Here is a 21,347-nt window from a genome sequence, read left to right on the forward strand (position 1 = left end):
TTGTTCTTATTAAATAACCACTATCATCATTCGATGGTACATTGCATAGCCTGAACCTTTCCCCTGTGCTACATGTGATCCAGGGAGGAGTTTAATACCAGCTTCTGCTGTGTTTACAGACCCTTGTGTTTTCCGCTGTTATTTACGAGGAAAAAGGGCTCTTTGAACACTGGATTGTCTGTGGATTTAAGTGGAAATGGTCCAACCAAAAAAACGGGCCTCACGTCTGGAGGCTCAGTGAAGTAATCCTGCTTCTAAAAACAAAGCGGCCTGTAGACGTTTTTAAGTTCTATAAAAGGTTTTATTTCTAAAAAGGAAAACTATGTCACTTATATGTGCTGTGGTACAAAAAAAAGAACTTTAAATATATATCAATTGTCAGCACTGTCAGGTTAATCAGTAATGTCTGAAGTGAGGCTTTCTGCTCATACTCATTTTTAAGGTTATAGTTTAGTTATTCCATTATTGAGCTTAACTACTGATCATTGATGGAATCAGTTAATTTCCTCCTTTATTGTTGGGCAGGTTCTGTATCTTTTCTATATATACTTAAACAGTTAAAAGCAGGATTAAAAGCTTAGTATACCCCTCCTTTTAAAGTCCCCCTTCCTTTACGTGAACTACATACAGATTGGTTGCCTCTCACAAAAAATGGTTTGACCATGTTTAATATGAACATCTACCATTATAATATGTTGTATGATAGAAAATATATTTTATACACACGGTAAAGATATCACACAGTATTAGATATCAATTATTTAATGCTTAAGAAAAACAAACTTTCTGACATTCAAGGTCATCTGAGTCAATTTAGGTTATAAATTACTTAAGAAAAGTTGCTCAGTTTGTTCAACAACCCAACATCAAGAAAACTTTCATTTATCTTCGTGACATAGTTTCTAACTGGGTTTGAAATACTTGAACAAGTTGTTGGCCTGGCTGCCTTTTCCTGGAGCCTTTCTGTCTTTGGACATCAAGCTTTTTCCTGGTTTCTTAGATGAGGAAGTCTTCAGAATTGGCTTCTGCTGTTTCCACTCAGACATCAGCTCCCTTTGAACATCTGGCGGAAGCTCAGAAAACACCTTAGGGTCCACATTTCCCGGGAACTCGCAGTCAGATAACCGGGGGAATGACAGACCCCCTTCTTCCATGACTTCTTCTTCTGGGAATGCGCTTGTACCTGCCTTCCCCTGGTGATTGACAGTGGTCACTCTGTTGGAAGAGTTCAACTTGTTTGCAGCATCTTTTGTGTCACTAATACTTTCTGAGTCTGTAAGTGTCTCAGGAAGTTTGCTTTTTGATGTGCTGGGGACATCAGTGCCTGACTGGCTGCTAGAAGTGCTGTACAGGGAGCTCACATAAGCAGGAGATAACAGCTCCTTCTGGATGTCCTCTGGAAGAAGCTTGAACACCTCCGGGTCAACATTGGGAGGCAACCGTGTCACAGCGTTAGCAGTTTCGTCAGGGTCGCACCCAGCTGTACTGCAGGATGCATTTCGAGTCTCTTCTACAATGACAGCAGAGTTCTGTTTCCATCTTAACCCGTGTAATGGTGCCTCAGAGCTAGAAGAACTAGAAGAGCTTTGTATGGCGGGTTGTTTATTGTGTTGAGTAATCATGCCATCTGTGCCAAACTGATGATCCATATCAATACCCTGAGAGGAATCAACACACTGGAGAATGAAAGAGGAACAAAAGTGAAGTGAGGAAATTCAGAGTACTAGCACATTCCTTCCAGGAAAGAAAAATCCTGCATTAGGTAACTGGGCAGTGTGAAAGAACAGCCTTTCTACTGACCAACATTAATTATTTCTTAAGAACCCTTCTAATACCACTTTGACTTTAATTTAATACCTATTTCATGATCATGATGTTCAAAGTAGAGCCAATATGGCCTTAAATACATTTTTCAGGACTTCCCACTGCTAACACAAAGCAGCGTTTTCATGGAGTTTGGTTACATATGAAGTCCACTCAAGTTAAACATGTTTCATGAAAGCCCATCAGCTCAGACCACATGATCTGGATAAATTATGTCTTTAATGACATTTTGAGGCAGAACATGAAGGAAAGTTTCAGCTGTCATTACTTATTTAAACACAGTTCAGTTTTTCTTCGGAATAATAAATTTGGCACCTAACAAAGACGTTTTGTTGCTACCTAAAAAGAAAATCGCAGGGGTTGTAATATTTTAAGTGGGCTTTCATTTCCTCAAGCATGGCCAGAAATAATGTGCGGACCTCTCTTACGTATGGTTACACACACTTATTGCCTCAAGAATATGATGACTAGTTGTGCTTACGTCCATACTTGACCCTGAAAGGCTAATTTTAAGTCAGGAAAAACTCCTGAAGTTGCTCTGGAGTGTTTTTAGAAACCCACAAATATTTGCCCCTAACAGCCAAATAAGAAAGAGGAGTACTGCCAATGGTGGTAATCAGGTTACAGTAGCATATTTTTAGAACAGGAAATCCAATGATTTCATTACATCAATTTGCCTATAGTGATGTGCCATGGTTTCCATGGCTGGCTCAATATCTCTGACCCATCAGAGTATGGACAAAAATCCTCTGGGTGTCTATAACATTAGGATGCTGGCAGTGGATCCTCAGTGATCCAGCTACTGCAAATCGTAGTATTGAAATTGTCGAGTGCAACTCTAATGGCGCTTAGTAATAGGAATGAAAGAAAATGATAAATAATTCCTGCCATTCAGACAAAATTAAGAAACTGTACAAATGGTCAAGTCCTAGCTTCTCCTTGTCACAAAGAAAGGTAAAATTAATTTCTTTGGGCTGTTGAGACAAAATAAGACATATTAAGAGTGACTGATTTGTTTTTTTTCCATTATGGTTTGACATTTTATAATTAATTAATTAATTCATATACTAATATGATAGAAAATAAAGTTATTTGCAGCCCTAATCAGACAGAAATCAGATCCAACAGTTTTTATGAGTGATTCTGAAGGCCTTAGCGGGCAATCCAAAAAAATTCACTTTTATAGGCTACAGTTAAAAGATTTTACTATGTTTTTTATTACAACCCCTTTCATTTTCCTTTTTATGGAAAAATCAAACTAAGATTATCTAACAGTGTTGACAAGCCACGTTACATTTTACCTGGCACTGCGATAAGACGGCCTGGGATTTTTTGGGAGATGTGCTCTGTGAAAAGAACGATGTTATCGAGCCCTTCCCGGTGACGGCAGCTGCTCTGGTCTGCAGATTACTGAAGCAGACGTTAATGAGGGTGAGGTGGAAGGGGGCGCCGCAGTCCACCATCCTGTAGAAGAGTTTCATGGCCAACGGGAGCAGCTGCATCACAGCATCATCACTGCTGCCTATAGACGCATTAGAGAAAAACTGTTTTAATGGAAAGAGTTTTCCTAACTGAGCTGATTTTAACTGCTTTCATTAACCAACTAATTAACTGATTAATTTAAATTAACGTGATTGAAGACATTACCAGATATTACAAAGGCTCAGTAGATATGGTACATCTAGACTTCTAGTTATAGTCAGACCTGGATGACTAAAGCTTTTCATTATGTTTTTGTTTAGCGAAAAAGCAAGAAATCACTGTAAACCGACTTAAACTCAAAATCAAAAAAGTTTATTTATGCTCTGATTTTGACTTGAGAAATCAACTTTAGCAACTAAAGTCTGCAAGGTTAAGCTCCTTCCCAGCGTAGCCTGTTTGTGTTGGGTAAAGGCGCACAGTGAGTGCTTGACATTTTTGTCTGAAACTAGGAATATTCATTTATAGTTAGCCTGAGGGGAAACTGCTGAATGCTGACAAAATCTCGGGGAAAAGGATGTAGTTTTCAAAGGCAGAGAGCCAGGACAAATATATTTTTAAAAAATGTATACATTGTTTAATATTTTGGCTACGTTTTATTTTTTGACTCTATTAGAGAAGTTTTGCATGCTTCACAGTTCAAACTAAACCTTATTTTTTCCTCTAAAAGGAGGCGCTTTGTTAAGCAGAAGGAGGAGGAGCCTCCTGTGTGATGACCATTTATAGAGATATCTGCTCAGAGTGACATTGTAAAACTCTAAGTGGATGATAAACAGCTTTTAACAGAGCATTTGGAGCAATCTGAAATCTGAAATGTTGGATCAAAGGGCTCATCTAGAAATGATCTTATTTTGAGGATCTACCATTTAGCAGTACATGTGTGACAGAACATAAGAAAAGGATCTGTAAAACATTTATGAGAGAAGATTTTTGAAAAAACAAAATTTAATTATTGACAAGGGATAGACAGAGTGGGTAACTCTTGCTCTTTAGGCAAATGTGTAAACCACTATAGTGTGGAAGCACATTTTTCAAAAATTTATACACACAGAAAATTAAAAACCTGATAAAACCTCTACAGATATCATTCTGAGCTCTCCCTGACACGTGAGCATACCAGAGCTGATCTTCTGTCCAATGTGGTTGGGGATCGGACACTGCCGGCTCTCCCGACTGAACCACTTGTTGGTCGTTGTGTATTTACGGATTGTGAGCCTGAAGGTTTGAGGCTGCCTGCCGTCTTTGCGCATCCTGCTTTCAAATATAAAACCAAAGGTAAGATTAAGGAAGCCATCCCCCTGTGGCGATTCAGCTTTGAGCTGGTAAAACAGACCTTTCAACCAGACTGCTCAGAAGTTGTTGTGTCTTCTCTGAAACGTCTTTTGTTGAGGACATTTTTTTGAAAGAGTCTTCATCACTGAGAGACTGAAACATAAAGAGGAGAGCAATGCAGCCAAGAAATGTAAAATCGTTTCCCATCAAACATGACTAGAATTAAAGGATTTCTACGGCAATTTACATATTAAAAACACAGGAATCAATATTATTTATGAACTTCCATTTTTACTCTTCATCTGCTTCCTTAAAGGTCACTTCTGGATTTTTTTCCTATATTTTAAAACTAAATAACTATGGTTCACTAAACTGAACTGGATTGCTTAAACTCAAAACGCCAAATTAAAACCAAGTCACTGATGTTTTGTTTGAATACTACTAAAACTTATTTATCAGTGAAGTGTTTAAAAACATACAACCTCACACTATATAAGCTGTAGATAGCAGTAATTAAGTTCCAATAGTTTCTTATCTTGTAGTACTGCAAGAATGGGGGCCTGAATAAATGGAGCAAACACCCATTTATTCATAAATCTTTATACTGCAGCCGCTCCCTGCTGATCATCAGAAAAAATGCAGGTTGTAGCTACAAAAAAGAAAAACTCATACAGCTTCCCGACCTTAGCTTTCTTAGATACCGGGAATCTCAGATGTCGCATCCTACCTGAGGGGCCCCAGTACAAGTAACAGGTGAGTCATCAACACCGAGGGACAGATTCTTCAAACGCTGAGCAGTGGGACTTCCAAACTCCTTCGCCAGGTCATTCAGAGGACACAGCTGCAGGTCTTTTACGCTGACCAATCCTAGGGCTTGAAGTCTCTTAGCAGTTTGGTGACCCACCCCTGAGAATACAAGATGGCACCACAAAATATATTGTCAGGCATATTTAACACATGTGACACACAACAAAAATTCATCAGTGAGTTTTGGATAAAAGCATCTTTAATTAAAAATGCTCCAAATGTTAAGGACAACAGTGTAACAACTATACTTCATTAAAACTCAATCTCGATGCATATCATGTTATGCATTTCTGTTCACCTACCTGCCATCTACTGATGATTAACTATCTTTTAGAGCATCTATACCTGGCACTTTGCGGACACTGCTTAGGCAGCCCATGATGTCACTGATGTTTTCTGGGAGCAGAGTGGTTTGCTGGTTGGGTTTGAAGGTGCCTGAAACCAGTTTGGCTAGCAGCTTGTTTGTGGCGATGCCAGCACAGCCGGTCAGGCCCAGTTTGCTGTGGACGGCTTCTCTGAGCTCTGCTGCAATGTGTGAACCTAAAGCCAACCTTGGGTAGTTACTGGCTTTAACATCTGCACCTGAACAGGAAGGGGAAAAACTGTGGGTATGAGCACACGCGATACAGTTTAGGATCTGCAGGTGAGTTGTTCATGAAGAACAAAACTGAAAGCACTATGCAAATATCTCACGAGTTTGAGCTATTTTTACGAGCCATTTCCCAGTTTCAGTGGGCCAGATGTACATCTACACTTGAGAAGCACAAATGTGACTTACTTGGATGATTGTAGACGTGTCCTTTAAATGAAAAGTCTTCAGACTTCACTAGCTGTGCAAGCCTTTGTTCTACCATCTCAGTGACGTCCATGAAGTTTTCATCAAATCCAAGCCTTTCCACGAGAGGACAATAAGACATCAGCAGCTCTGGATGGCAAACAAGAAAAGGTAAATATATACAAACGGTTATCAGATGAAAACATCAATTCCATTTAGTTTCTAATAACCAACAAGGAACACCAGCAGGGTGGTGAACCAAACAGTGGGTTAAAAACAGTTTACATTCTTGAGTAAAACAATTGCTGAAATGTAGGAATTAGAGATTTTAGCAGTTTAGTCAAAAAGGGTTGTTTTCATTATGAATTGTGGAATTTAAAAGTTGACCAAATCATGATTTTCTTTAAGAGACCGACTCCAAAATTTGATATCTTGTTGCTTTAAGCAGCTCACTATCTAATTTGCTTGCTACAAGCTGAAAATAAATCCATGTCATAGAAACAAACACTAGTCACCGGAGAAAAACGGCATCCCAGATAAACTTTAAGGGTCACGTCACCATCTGGCATAAATGGCTAGTCAAAAGAAGTTACAGCAAGGCCCTCTTGTTACCCACATCTTTCAGTCATGTGAAAGGTTTTTACAGGACTGCAAATCAAATGCAGCTGATTATTTTTTCATCACTAAGTGTGACAACCTCTATAAAAAGCATTCGGCACAAATCAAGGATGACTATTTTTTTCCAAAGCGGAAATATTTGGCTGTAAATCACAGAAACAGCATATTAGCACAAACATCTTATACCAGCTGTCAAGCATGGTGCTAATCTGGGCTTGTTTTGCAGCCACAGAACCTGGACATCTTGGAGTCACTGAGCTGACCACGAACATCTCTGTATACCAAAGTATTTTAGAGTAAAATATAGCATACACAGCAAAATACAGCAAAAGCCTGGCTAAAACTGGGTTATCAACATCATAATAATTCCAAGCACAAATCTACAGCAGAATGGCTGAAAAAGAAAAGAATTAAGATGCTGCAGTGGACCAAAGTCCAACCTGATTGCTATGGTGCGACCTTAATCTCCATGTTTAGCCTGACCTTCCAAGCTTCTTTTATTGCAGCAACTACAATTTCATTTTCTCAGAGTACACTTTAATATCATACTGCACACTACGACAAAAATTACTTTATTTACTACAGAGCACTATTTTCATGTCACACTGGTGTGATACACTGCTTACCTGTCATTTTATATGACATCTCTCTGTAGTGTGTGAGGTCTTCTCCTTTAACCAGCACCAGCTCAGGACATTTCTCCTTAGCATCAGTCACAGACATCAGCTTGTTGACACCCCTCTCCCTTGCCACATAGTTACAGGTGACTATGATGTACTTCTGCTGTATACCTGATGATATGAGAGTCATTTGGAAGCTTTGGCACAAATGTTTTTTTACACTTTTTTCTTTTGCAGCTTTTATAGCATGCAAGTTTACCTAACGGGACTTCTCTCAGTGCAGGGTTTCTGATCATTTCCACCTGAGCATAGAAGCAGTCCAGGTCAAAATGCAAAATGACTTTGTGTGCAGGTACTCGCGTTTTACTGATGCTTGGTCCTGAAACACACATTATATGTACAACAGTTACCATATCTCGAACTCTGAAAGTCATATGAAAGCAAAGAGCAACTGTCAGATTTCAGTTTCAGACTGCCTAGCTTAAGTTTCCAAGTTTACCTGAAGCAGCAGCAGCAGGGGGGCTATGTGTCGGTGAATCCACGAAACTGTTCCTCCACTCGTTTTCATCCTCCTCATCCTCGCTGTTTTCCATCTCAAAGCTCGTAAATGTAATACATTTTGCTGAAATATAGACTGCTACAACTACTGCTGCTGTTGTTGTCGTAATAGTTCTTTCATTGTAGGTCCCAATTCAGTTACGTGCAACGTTGCCATCTCTCGACATGGAGGGGTTACTGCAACGCAGCAACTACCAAAAAAAGTTTCTATAAATGCATTTTTTTTTTAAATTTACAAACACAATAAATAAAATCAAAATTTTAAATGTTACGGAATACTGTGTTATTTGAAGGTATTAAAATTGGTTTTTCGACAGTCGTCACGCGACCTGACCACAACGTATATAAACAAGGCTGACGTCACCTGATGTCGGAGGCTTCAACTGCTAACGTCCGTTTGTTAATTATAAAAAAATCTGAGGAAAAAAAGTGCGGAAAGTAGCTAATGTTTCCTTCTTCGGGCTTTTTTGCTGATATAAACTGTCCCTTCTCACAACATGGGCGTTGTGAGCGGCCTCACTGTTTATACAAACATCCTACAAAGCAGGCGCGGGACTGGTTTGCTGTCTCATTTGAATCATCCAAAGTGGACTTCACAGGTCAGTGCTTCAACTATGCCAACTGACTTCGAACAGCTTGTGCATTAGCTTGCCGTTTTACCTGTTAAAAAGGTTTAATTGTTTAAGAAAAACCCCATAAACCCTGGGAATTATAAGAAGCTTTTAAATCGATTAAAAGGGTTTTAACGTTACAGGTGTAAGGACAAGTGTTTTCTTAAAAAAAAAAACCAACTTCTACCATCTACCTTGTGTTCTTTAAAAGTTCTATTTTGTCACTAAAGGGGCACGATAGGATCTTCACACATCAAATAGCACAAAAACTAAATGGCAAATTATCAAGCTGTCACTTACATTTAAGTAAATACTTATCCTGTTTCATATTCACGTTGAACAGAAGAACAGAGGCCTTATACGGGCTGTGGAGATGACTGCCTTCATGAGCTGGAGCGGATCAACAAGGAGATTGAATCTGTAAGGCATGAGGTGGAGCAAGAGCGGATGCGACTGTCACGTTACCAGACTGTACAAGCAGACCGCATAAACAACAAGCCTGCTTCCAAGCGTGAGAGTAAAACTGTAGACAGAAAAGCTTATGGGCCATCGTCTCGCACAGATTTTACTAAAGCACACCAGCGAGGAAAGAAGTATGTGGTTGACAACTCAAAACCGAGGACTGATTTGGAGTATGACCCACTGTCCAACTTTTCTGCAGACTTGCTCTCTTTCAGCTCATTGACAAAGGACCAGAAGTTGAAAAGTAGACAAGTAAAAGACAAAAGTCCAAAAAACACTGCCCCATGTATTGATAAAGAACCATTTGCGTATCAGGCTCCGATTTCCCGATCACCATCTCCGGAGGCACTTGATGTTTCTTCTGAAGGTGAAGACCTAATTATTGATGTTCCTCCTTCTCCTGACAAAACTGGTCAGAGAACTGCTAAGTCTGTAGCAGGTAAATCCTCTCAGGTGACAGCAGTGGAGGTAACGGAGGAAAAAAAAGAACCTAATTTACCTGATTCTCCATCACGACACTATAAAATACCTCTGTCTTCATCAGATTCAAATAAAACTCATCATTATGTTGAAAACAGTCAAGCTTTACTAACTATACTTGCTGACAAAGAGTCTGAAGATCTAAAAAATGGTGGCAATGTAGTGGACTTAGCAGAAAGTCCAGAAGACCTTGTAAATGAATGTCAAAAAATTACTAAATCAGTATTGGAGAAGATCCCCGAACAACAAGATCACAACCTGAACAATCCTCAGTGTGACCTGCTCAGTATCTTTGAGAAAATTAATCAGCAGGAGACACCCAGGAATTTACTTTTTTGTAAATCTCCAGCCTCTAACTCATCACGCAGGCAAGTGCCTCAGGACAGAGTTCAAAGTCACAGCTGTTCTGAAAAAAGTACACCCTCAGCAGTGATAGGAAACCAGAAAAAGTCAAGCAAAATGTCAGGACAGACACAGGGAATAGCTGCTGACGGTCCTAACCTGCCTCTAGAGCAAACAGAACAAGGGTCGGAGAACAGCGAGTTTGAGGGTCGGCATGTTTTGTCAACTTCTGTCAGCTCACAACTCGGAGCCGAACTGTGTTCTGAGCAGAATTTGGTGACAGTAAATACTGAAGAGATCATATTAATCAACTCCAGCTCTGATGAAGAGGAGGAGGAAGGGCTCAACCATTCAGGAATGGAGCTCTCAGACAGCGACCCAATGGAGGAATGCTACAGGATCTTCATGGAGGCAAACAATGAGGAAAAAGGAACTGAAGAGACTCCTGGTGCACATGTAAGTAGCCTGTAGAGACTGCAAATTCATTATGAAGAAATTCTTTTGAGAATATAAAGATTTTTTTCTCTCCCCTTGTATTTCTTAGTTAGGGGCTGTGGATGCAGAGAAGATGGAGGTAAATGTCACACCCAAGGGATTACCAGGAAGGAAAAGAGTGGCTCATGAAGCCAAACAAACAGAGGTAGGTACAGTCCAGTCTCATAGCAAAATGTGTTTTTTAAAGACAGGAGATGTCTTTTTTTAAAATCCAAAACACTGTTTTTATTGCCTAAACAGTATTTTAATACCCAAGCCTAACCTAGTAGTTTTTAATAATGATAACAAATTTTAATTGAATAACGTATTAAAAATAATATGACAGAAATGTGGGGGAAAAAAATCACCATGCTTGGCAGATGAAAGGTCACACTCAGGAACATTAAAAAGTAGGGTTGGCCATTTATGTCCATAATGACTCACTAGAAGTCGTGGCCTTTTTCTTAAGATCTGTTGTGACATGATGTAAGTTGACTAATCTTTACCCAGGATTGCATAATCAAAGTTAAGCATGTGTTTTGAATGACCTCCTCTGTGCAGCAGCCAGTAGCTAAGAGCAGGCCTCAGCCGCAGGTTTTGGTTCCACTCTGTGAGCCAGTAACTTCAGGATTTGGCTCTAGACCCTCTGTCAGTTCCAAAACCCAGCAGGTTCAGCAGAGAGCCTCCACTCCGACTGCTTCAGTTAAAGGTGGGCAGGCTTTTGTTTCCTCCACCTCTCAGAAGAAACCAGAGACCCAGTTTACACCTTCTGTTTTAACTCAAAACCCTGCAACCCTCCAGCCTGTGCGCAATGGTAAGTATCTGTTGGCAGTAGTAGTGATGATTGTTTAGTTCTTAGACACATTAAGAATAAAAAATGCAAGAGCATGATAACGTGTAAATTAGGTTAGATTCAGATTACTGTCATTGAGATAGTATAACTCAAAAGATGAAATGCAGTTTGGCATCTAATCTGAAGTGAAAACAATGTAGGTACATATGTATATACAATAATGTATACAAAAACCATTCCAATAAACAAATGAAAGCACTTCATTGAAATTGTATTTTTGTGTTTGATATAGAAAGTTTTATCACTAAAGCATACTTGCATTGCTCTGTGTAGCTCTATCATCCTTTCTTAAACTTCTGTGCAAGTTGTGTATTTTTTTTTAAAATTATTGGCACAGTACAAGTAAACCATGTCTAGTATGAGTATGCTCTTACTAGCTTTTCCTCAGTACACATTTTTTCTGTTCCATAGCTTTTGTGAACTATATACCTTTGGGACCAGCTGTTATTGAAGTGGGCAACAACTTGCATTTGATCCTTCCAGACGGTGCCTTCCCTGTGCCCATTTCTTCCAATTCCAATCCAGTTACTCCAGTTTTAACTCCAATAAATCAGGTTCACACAAGGGCCCTTGCTATAAAACAAACATACCATCCACATGCAGTTACTCCTATGCATCCTATGCAGCGATGCCGCCTGGCAGCACCAGTGCTCATTCCTGCTGTTGCACGCAAACCTTTACTAAACTCTACTTTTACATCTGCATCTTTACGTTCAAGTTCAACTATTTCTACTGTTCCTCAAAATTCTGGTCAAGCTTCTGCAAAGGTAAGAACTTCAACTAAACCTGGATCGTCAGTACAAGTTAGAAATGCTTAACCCACTTAATAAATATTATGTGGTTCTGTCCCCACAGCCGTTGCCTGCTAAACGAAAACTGAAGCAGCAGTGTGAGGCTGCCAAAGACAAAGTGCCCCATGATGTCAGACAGCGGTATGTCAACATGTTTACGGAGGAGTTCCTCAAAACGACACCCAATGTTAATGATGCCTTTGAAAAGGTGAGCATATGTCACAATCCTCCTCAGTAACAAACTCTAGTGTGGAAAGAGAGAGACATATGTATGTATTTTTTTTTTCTCTGATCTTTCTGTTGATAGGCTCTTGCTGAAGAGAAGACCGTGTACAATCGGAGTGTGAACAAGCTCAAGTATATGAGTGTTGCAGTGAATGCACTCAAGAGGCTGAAGAGTCAAAGCACTGTTGCTGCTAAAGGTGAGCACTTCATGGAAAAAGCTGTAGGAAATTACCTGTTTGTAAAATATCTCCAGAATCTCTGTAGATGTTGGGCATACAATTCATTCACTGTACAATTATTGTACTTTTTGTTCACCGAATTACATAAAATAGTCAAAATGTTCAACTCATTGATAATTCATTCAGTGTTACAGACTTTTTGGGATAATTTATTTTAAATTCTTATCCAGGGCTTTAAATAAGGAAATTCCCTGTTGCTTTCTAACTGTACTTGTTTAGAGCAGATGGACCGACATCTCCCCATTCACAGTACTAGCAAGAAAATTATACTACACTCCTGAAATCTAAAAATACTTGAAACATTTGATAGGTGGCCTCGGAATAAGGACATGTACTACGGGGGGGACTGGATACAGTTCCTCAAGTAGGGTCTTTCAGAAATCAATTACCTGTCTGATTAGAGTGTTAAAAGGGATGAATGGGCTACTAGATAAACCACATTATAATTGGTATGAATATCTTGTAATTGTAATTTTGTGCTTATTGTTTTTGATATATCTTGAGTTTTTTTGACTTAAAAAAAGATAATAATAAACAGATGTTTTGATCTGGTATATAACGGACATTTAAATATTTGTTTTGCAGATGAAAACAAAGTCTACAGTCAAAAACGGAAAGGGAACATGCCTCTTAACCCAACAAAGTTTAAAGGAAATTGTGAGCATTAGTTTCCTTTGTACAAATGTAGACTTTATAATTATTAAATATTTTGACAGTTTATGAGTGTTTTTATTATTCCAGCAGATGACATGGCATTGTATGAGAGTCTGAAGGATTATATTTTGACTGATGAAAAGCTAATTGAGAGTAACTATCCTGTTCAACACCCAGAGAAATGTGGTTCTGCAGTTCTTTTTGCTGAAAAGAAAGTTAGTCCAGATGGTAAGTGGAAATATCCAACCATGCTCCCTGGTATTTCTATATTATTTCACTAGAGGGCGTGCTTGACTAAAGTATTTGGACTCTGGGTTGGTTCTCTCTGTTAAGTGTTGTATTTTATTTGTTAAAAGCACTGAAGAGGATCTGTTGTCGCTGTGGTGCTACATACTCTGTGAGCCAAAGTGGCAAACACATTCGCAAGGAGGAATGCAACTACCATTATGGGAAAGGAGTTGAGAATAGAGGTTAGAAACCATTACCAGGTTATTCTTGACTATTTTATAAAATATTTTGACTGGTGTCTTTTCACCATCTAAATGTTAAATCTATGTGCTATATAAACATGCTTGAAGGTGCGCACCGTCCTAGTAGACCATCTTTTTAGGAGCACCATACTGATACTAGTTCAAAGCTCTCCTTTTGTAAGCAGCAGCCTCAAAGCAACCTGAAGACTTGAGGGCTGTGCAGTAACAGTTTTTAAGCATTGGTACATTTTTAAAACTTTAATAAAATTTTCCAGTGCCCGGTGGAGTGGAAACTCGCTACAGCTGCTGTCAGGGAGTCATGGGAGCCCCTGGATGTCAAGTGTTTAAGGTAAAAAGGGGAAGGAAAAGTCCTCTGAGTTAAAGGAATTCTTGTCAAATATTTCATATGTACCAGGACCACTTTGTTTTGTCAACCAGTTACATGTCCATGATGCCCTCAGCCTGGATGGGTTTGTGTCTACCATCTCCCGGGGTCCCTCAGACAGGAGCTGTCCTGGTGTCTATTCCTTGGATTGTGAAATGGTGATGTTGGATTTGGGGATTTACATGTGGCTTTATTAAAATGTGCAGTTAAATAGATAGTTTTATAAGCTACACTAACAGAATAAACAGCCTCACCTCACTATATACTCTACCTTTAACTCTTGTGCCCATGGGCTTTATGTCAGAATTTGTTGGTGTGGAAAAAGATTTCTGAAGTTTGATTTTTGTTTTTAATCAGTTTGCAATGAAAACATGTGTTTGCTTTTGTAGTGCTACACCGTTCATGGTTTGGAGTTATCCAGAGTGACAGTGGTCAACTCGAGTCTGGAAGTTGTATACGACACCTTTGTTAAACCTGAAAATGAGATCATTGACTATAACACCAGGTAATGTGATAATATATCTCTGTGCACTACATAAACTATACGAACTCGCTCTGTTATTACAGAAGTGTGGCAGCAGTCTGAAAATTGTTCTGTATAATGGAAATTTAGTCAATGCTAAGTTCAAGGTTTAGCCATTATTTCAAAGATGGGGAAGATTTTTTGCTTTATGACACACATGATGAGGATGATGGAATGAAGCTAACAAGACCAGTGCAGCTGTGCTTAGAGCCCATGTGACACCTTACTTGTCCAGATTTTCAGGTGTTAGTGAGGAAGATGTGAAGGGTCACCATGCTTCTCTAAGAGATGTCCAGGAGACCTTGTTGAGCTTCATAAATGCTGACACCGTTCTGGTTGGACACTGCCTGGAAACAGACCTCTGTTTACTCAAGGTGACTTCTTGACTTCCCTTTTCACACATATTCTTGTTTATTTTTATTTTTTTAAGTGCACAGCGTATTCCACATTTTACAGCTGCAGTCCTTATAGTTATAGTTTATTTATTTATATAGCACATTTAATTACAACAGGAATGTTGACTAAAGTCCTGTACAAGAATACAAAATGCCTAGTAAAATACCTGATAATATTGATACCAAACATCAAATATAAATGAACAAATAACTCACATTTGTATTTACTGGCTTTTAATACAGCATGAGTTTTAAGATAAGATTTAAAAAGATTGACAGTAGGAGCCTGTCTGATGTGTAGGGGTAAATTATTCCACAGCTTAGGCGCTACGACTGCAAATGCTCAATCGCCTCTATGAACCAGCCTCGACCTTGGTATGGCTAAAACAAAAGATCACTTGATCCTAAGAGATCTAAAGGGCGCATAAGGCTGCAAGAGGTCAGACAAATACCCGGGAGCCTGTCCATTCAGGGCTTTGTAAGTCAACAATAAAATTTTAAAATCAATTCTGAAGTGGACAGGGAGCCAATGAAGAGAGGCAAGTACGGGGGAAATATGTTCACGTCTTTTAGTGCGTGTCAGAAGACGAGCTGCAGCATTCTGGACCAACTGCAGTCTTGCCAGGCAGGTCTGGCTAACTCCAGCTTATAAGGAGTTACAATAGTCCAGCTGGGATGTAATAAAAGCATGAATCGCCAGTTCAAAGCTTTTAAAACATAAAAGTGATCTCACCTTAGATAAAAGCCTCAGTTTGAAGAAGGACTGCTGTACAACTGAGCTAATCTGTTTTTCAAAGGTGAAATTGCTGTCAAATAAAAGACCAAATTTTTGGCATGCGATTTGATAAAAGGGATTGCCACTTGGTCCAAAAATTATCACTTCGGTTTTGTTCTCATTGAAGTTAAGAAAGTTAGAGGCCATCCAGGATTTAACTTCACCGAGACACTGATGTAATGGTTCTAGTGAGTTCATTGAGGGTTCATCTGGATAGCTTTTTGTTTTAAACTAGAACCATGGAAGAAGTTTGTAGCAACTGTTATTGAGAGAATCTCAATTAGATTCCCCTTTGTGCAGCACATGGGGACTGCAAGGACTCCCTTTGTCTCTTTAGATTAATCAATGAAAGATTTTTAGAACACTTATTGAATGAACAACTCTGTAACTACATAAGGCATTTCTTACCACCCAGGCGGTTTTATAAAAATAAAAAAAGTGATGGGGTATTTTCAACACCCTGCTGGACAGGCAGCATGGACACAGTTTGTGAATTGAGTAATTCGAGATTGAGGCAACGTAGGAGTTTGAAATTGATACCCTAGGTGTAGCTATTAAAAATCTGAATGTTTGAATCCCAGTGACCTTAACATCAGATTTTCTGAAAATCTTGTAAATGTTATAAATCAAGAAAGAAGTCACCTAGGGTTTTCAAATACATGCATAGGTGAATTTGTTAATAATATTTTAAGACTTTGAAACCCCGTGGCCTCAACATTAAGGTCAGAGGTCAGCTATTATGAAAAGACCTAGGATTTTCAAGTTTTTAGAAAAATGTTACCTTTACAACCTTCCGAGCTATTCGATTGGATAAGATGCTATACACTACTGGGTGTTCTTAAAAAAACAAAAAAAAAACCTATTGGTTTTACAATACTAATTTCAGGGGTTTTTAAAAAAAAAAAAATTTTTTATTGACAATTATGCAATTTAATGTCTCATTGCCGTCTGAAATGAAAGCATAGTAGAAACAAACAATTGGAGTCAAAAAAGAAATCAAGGAATAAATTATTAGACCCAAATGTATTCTAAATTTTTGACTCATCAAAGTAGCCACTTTTGGGAGATATAACAGCTGAACACACCCATTGCGTTCTTTCTAGAGATGGACCGATCCGATATTGCGTCTCGGTACCTAAATTACTGGATCGGATATCGGAGAGAAATAAAAAATGTAATCCGATCCATTAAATATCACAAAAGCACCTCAGAAAACTTGCGACATGGCGTAACTCGTCGGAGCAGTATGCGTCACGTGATAGAGCGGCTGTGGCGTGTGAGACCTGTCTGTGGTCAGGTTGAGCATTTGGAGCCTCGCTACCAAACCGGCATTTCATCTCCGAGAAAGTTATCCCAGAGAGAAGTAAAGCAAGTGTGTAAGTTCATCTCTGGATGTTTGTAAAGCATTCCCACGTTAAGCTTAACAACCGAAATATGGAGCGACTGCCTCTCTTCAATCATGAAACTGATCAATAATCAGCTGATCGGCTTTTCTGTCGCGAGTTCGTCTCTCTTGTAAGTTTATCGCCCACTTTGTACCAGAAAGAGGAAACCAGCACCAGGATCCTTTTCTACTGTGCAGGGGCGGGTCTAGCAAAGTTTAGCCGGGGGGGCCAGGTAGGGCATTAACAGGGAAAGGGCACAAAGAAATACTTTTCTTTCTTATTCTCATTTAAAATGTCTCGCTTTAATAAATAATTATCTGAATCTTACAACCAAAGTTTTAATCTGATGTAAAATGTATAGAAGTCCATTACTGTATATAGTAACTAATAAGTCTAATATACCCTAGTAAGCTAGTACTTTTTCCTTCAGAAATGTACCATCTGTGCAGTCTGCAATTCTGTTGAAGTAAGATGTTGAAGCTATTTAATTATTGTGGAAAAATAATCGATTTCTGAGCTTTTTTTTTTTTTTTTTTTTTTTTTTTATGCGTGAGTTAAATTAAAGTTGATTATGTCGATTAAGCATCACGAGACGGAGGGTGCTTAATATTTCTGAGTACTCTTTAAAATACCAGAATAGGGAGGTGGTTGCAGGTTTAAGTGTATTAGATTGATCAGTTTTGCTGAAATATTTGGGGTGCAGTGTATGTTTTGCATACAGGTTTAACAGAATAGCTTTAGTTAAAACTTGAGTATGAACTTATACAAAATGCAGCAAGATATTAAAAAAATAGTTTTATTGATTAAGAAATACACTATTGGATTCATATCGGTATCGGCAGATATTCAAATTTATGATATCGGTATCGGACATTAAAAAAAAAAAAAGTGGTATTGTCCCATAAATGTGTGGCACTTGTAGGTTGCTTTGCTTTCACCCTTTTGTCCAGTTCATCCCAAACCAGCTTGATGGGGTTTAAATCTGGAGGCTGTGCTGGCCACTCCATGTCTTCAAGCTTACAACCCTGTTCGTTCTCCTGAGGTACTTCTAGCGTAGCTTGGAACTATGTTTTGGGTCATTATCTTGCTGTAGGATGAACCTCTGACCAACTAGGCGCATACCAGAGGGTACTGCATGGTGCTGCAAAACCCTGTGGTAGCTGTTTTGGTTCTGGGTGCAAAAAGTCCCAGACCTTCACACTTCCTCCATGTTTGACAGTTGATGCCACCACTGTGGAACGATCCTTGCACCTACTTAATGGTGTACAAAGATCCTGTGTGATGAAGCCAAGATTTCAAATCCATTTTCATCAATCCATTATACTTTCTTCCAGTCTTCAGTAGTCCAATGGCAGTGTTTCATGGTCCAGCCAAGCCTCTTTGTCTTATTCTGAAATCTCAGCAATGGCTTTCTTGCTGCAATTGGTCCTGTCAAACGTGCAGCTTGAAGTCTTCTCTTCACAGTTGCAACTGAGACTTAAATACTACGACCACTATTAAGCTGTGTTTGAAGCTGATGTCCTTTGAGCAGCCTATCAGCTGTTAACACTCAGAAACTTGTCCTCTGATTCAGTTGTGGCTTTGGGTCTGCTAGACCTCTTTCTGCCAGTTTTTCTCCAGTTTCTGAGTGCCTTTTGATGGTAAAGGAAACTGTACGCACTGACATTTTGACTTTCCTTGCAACTTCTCTGTAGGAAAGACCTACATTTTTAAGTGTTATGATGGTCTGTCCCTCTTCCATTGTTAATTGCCTTTTTCTCACCATTTTTGTAGGAACACAGTACTTTCTGCAGCACAAAACTGTTCAGCTGATGCTCACGAGGGTATGGTATCACAGTGTGTTCCAACACTGCTTTTATGCAGACAGGATAGTTGTAACTAATCCAGAAAAGTTGGAACACCTCTAGCTTTCAAGGCCTGATCAACCTCCACTGCTGTAGAACCACTTTAAATTATTAACCCATTTTGTGTTCCCTGAAAAAGGCCTTTTTGTAGAATTCTGAAATGGACATTATTTTTCAGTTTTGGGAAACCTTTCTTCCTTTTTTTTTAAATTTTTTTTTAAATTTTTTTATTTAAAACCTTTGGCAGTTCAACACTTACCTTTGTACCATTTCAACCTGTTCATTGAACTTGAACAACATAAATTGCAGTAAATAATAGAGAAATTTGGGTGTTCTAAACTTTTGACCGGCAACTTATTTCAAACACATAATTGACAGAGACCAACTGATATTGAAACTACATCATGGTCTGGTTGTCTTGTATACCCTAGATTTAATTTTTTGTATGACATTTGGACAAAAGGGTCCAAATGTCATAATACAGTAATTTCACTTCATTTCTCTCAGATGTCCTCCAAAAGTATTTTATTTTGACCATCTTAATTGCACTATAGTGGTCCCTCATTTATCGCGGCAGTTACATTATAGGTGAAATCTGCGACGTAGCCAACTTTAATTTTTACAATTATTATAGATGTTTTAAGGCTGTAAAACCCCTCACTACACACTTTATACACTTTTCTTAGACAGGCATGAACATTTTCACTTTTTCCTCTTGTTTAAACACTCTCAAACTTAAAACCTTTGTAGAAAAATAAGTCCAGTATTATAGAATGAAACCAACGGCCCCTGCAGGTACCTTTGACAGTGCAAAACATTTCATTGATATTATGTTTGTAAGTTTTCTCCCCAGCAAACAACAAAGTACAGCACTTTAGTCACACTGGTAGAAATTGAAGATTTATGTAAATTTGACAAGCTGAACGCATTCTCTACTGGACAGCAGACACGGCACGGGATTGACAATGGTCTACAGCTAATCAGGACGCGGAACACAAAGTGCTGTTTAAATTTAATAAAAAATAAAATAAAATAAAAAAAGCCCGCAAAATTGCACACAAAAAAAATCAGCAAAACAGGTGTTATAGCGAGGGACCACTGTATTTCTAATTACCCAAACCAAATTTTTATCTAGTTTTCACCAGCAGGTGGCAGCACATTACTGGAAAGTCTTAATGTAATGTAGTTCCCAACCCCTCTCAAGTTGGGAGCTACATACAAAAAAAGTCACCATTTGCCCTGACTTAAGCAAATCACATAAAGGAATTGTTTTTGTATGAAAAGTTTCTCACAAAAAGCTACCTTAGCAAACATATATGAACTGGTAGAAACGGGAAGTAGTCTCATTAAAAAAACAAAACAAAAACGACAAACTCTGTAAAGCTGCTCTGAAAGCTGCTCCAGAGTTATTTTCTCCTGAACGGAGCATGGTGTTGTTCTGGGAGGATCTAGTGGTGATGACGGGGCCACCAACCTGTCCCTTTGACTAGAAGGCCAGTACTTCCTCTGACTCTCCATTATATTTCCTACATCTTTCAGGGCAGAGAGCATGCTACATTGAGTCACTGCACCATTTTATGGCACAAAGTGGTATTACATGAAAGTACTGCTGGGCCCCATTTCAGCTTCAGCTTATATATCCTCTTTAAGTGTTTTGGGCAGTAAGATTCACTGGTTACTTCTCCAGATTTTGTTCATATGCTGTAGCTATAGTTCATGTTGAAAGTAAAACAGAGTAATTTATCAAGTTTGAACCTATAAGAAAAGCTTGAGATATCTTCCTGTTTACTGCAGCTGCTCCACGGGATGGTGGTGGATACATCGGTAGTCTTTCCCCACCGCCTGGGCCCCCCTCACAAACTGACCCTCAACAAGCTCACAGCTGAATACCTCAGAAGGATCATTCAAGAGAGTGGTGGGTTACCACTATGCAAATGGTTTCTGTCACTATAATATCATTACATTCCAAATAAAGATGACTTATTAATATGACTTATTATAACATTAAATGCCACAGACTCATGCAGCAGATATCAGATTTATTCCTGAAGATACTGACTTCAGTTGCATTGATTTTTTTTTTTAAAAGATTTTTTTTTTCCCCCCCCTTAGTTTGTGGCCATGACACTGCAGAAGATGCTACTGCCTGTATGGAGCTGATGCTGTGGAAAGTCAAAGAAGATGGAAAATTGAAAAAATGATGGAAATAAAATTATTCCTGTACACTTCATGTGGGGGGAGGGGGGACAAATACTAGCTGTGACTCAAATGTATTATTTTGTGTAAACCTCGTTCAGGACACGGAGGGCAGTTTGTTTTTTGTTAGTGTGATTTATGTTAATGTGTTCTGTATGTAAAATTTCAATTTGGAACCCATCTTCCATATATGTATAAATGTTGACCACATGTAGTGCCAAGAGGACCCACAGTGGTGACTTTTCATGAGCAGTACTCAAGTAAAGGCATAGAATGAATTTTGTGTTTTC

At 38.8% G+C, this 21,347-nt stretch overlaps 2 protein-coding genes across 4 annotated transcripts; one reads left to right on the forward strand and one right to left on the reverse strand.

Annotated features, from left to right (window-relative positions):
* Positions 1–757: 757 nt before the first annotated feature.
* Positions 758–7,990, reverse strand: poli (polymerase (DNA directed) iota). The gene is made up of 10 exons (XM_085476125.1): positions 7,895–7,990; positions 7,655–7,774; positions 7,402–7,566; positions 6,161–6,307; positions 5,728–5,964; positions 5,303–5,481; positions 4,637–4,728; positions 4,421–4,554; positions 3,126–3,346; positions 758–1,676 (listed from the first exon to the last, which is right to left on the reverse strand). Exons 1-10 carry the CDS (start codon positions 7,986–7,988, stop codon positions 903–905), a joined length of 2,163 nt encoding a protein of 720 aa, XP_085332251.1. The 5' UTR covers positions 7,989–7,990; the 3' UTR covers positions 758–902.
* Positions 7,991–8,137: 147 nt separating this feature from the next.
* Positions 8,138–21,335, forward strand: LOC146697402 (uncharacterized). Of its 3 annotated transcripts, none has more exons than XM_085476121.1 (16): positions 8,138–8,552; positions 8,908–10,304; positions 10,393–10,488; positions 10,884–11,136; positions 11,587–11,942; positions 12,031–12,174; positions 12,274–12,388; positions 13,016–13,087; positions 13,172–13,312; positions 13,441–13,554; positions 13,830–13,903; positions 13,993–14,097; positions 14,329–14,444; positions 14,698–14,836; positions 20,656–20,776; positions 20,974–21,335. In XM_085476121.1, exons 1-16 carry the CDS (start codon positions 8,399–8,401, stop codon positions 21,060–21,062), a joined length of 3,486 nt encoding a protein of 1,161 aa, XP_085332247.1. In that variant the 5' UTR covers positions 8,138–8,398; the 3' UTR covers positions 21,063–21,335. The 3 variants fall into 3 exon arrangements, with proteins under 3 accessions (XP_085332247.1, XP_085332249.1, XP_085332250.1); XM_085476123.1 differs by having other exon boundaries at positions 13,175–13,312; XM_085476124.1 differs by having other exon boundaries at positions 10,887–11,136.
* The last annotated feature ends 12 nt before the right edge of the window (positions 21,336–21,347 follow it).

The sequence above is a fragment of the Copadichromis virginalis genome, linkage group LG12 (genome assembly GCF_057382275.1).
Source record: "Copadichromis virginalis isolate Kocher_CV1m ecotype Utaka linkage group LG12, C_Virginalis_male_GT1.1, whole genome shotgun sequence".
Taxonomy (NCBI): domain Eukaryota; kingdom Metazoa; phylum Chordata; class Actinopteri; order Cichliformes; family Cichlidae; genus Copadichromis; species Copadichromis virginalis.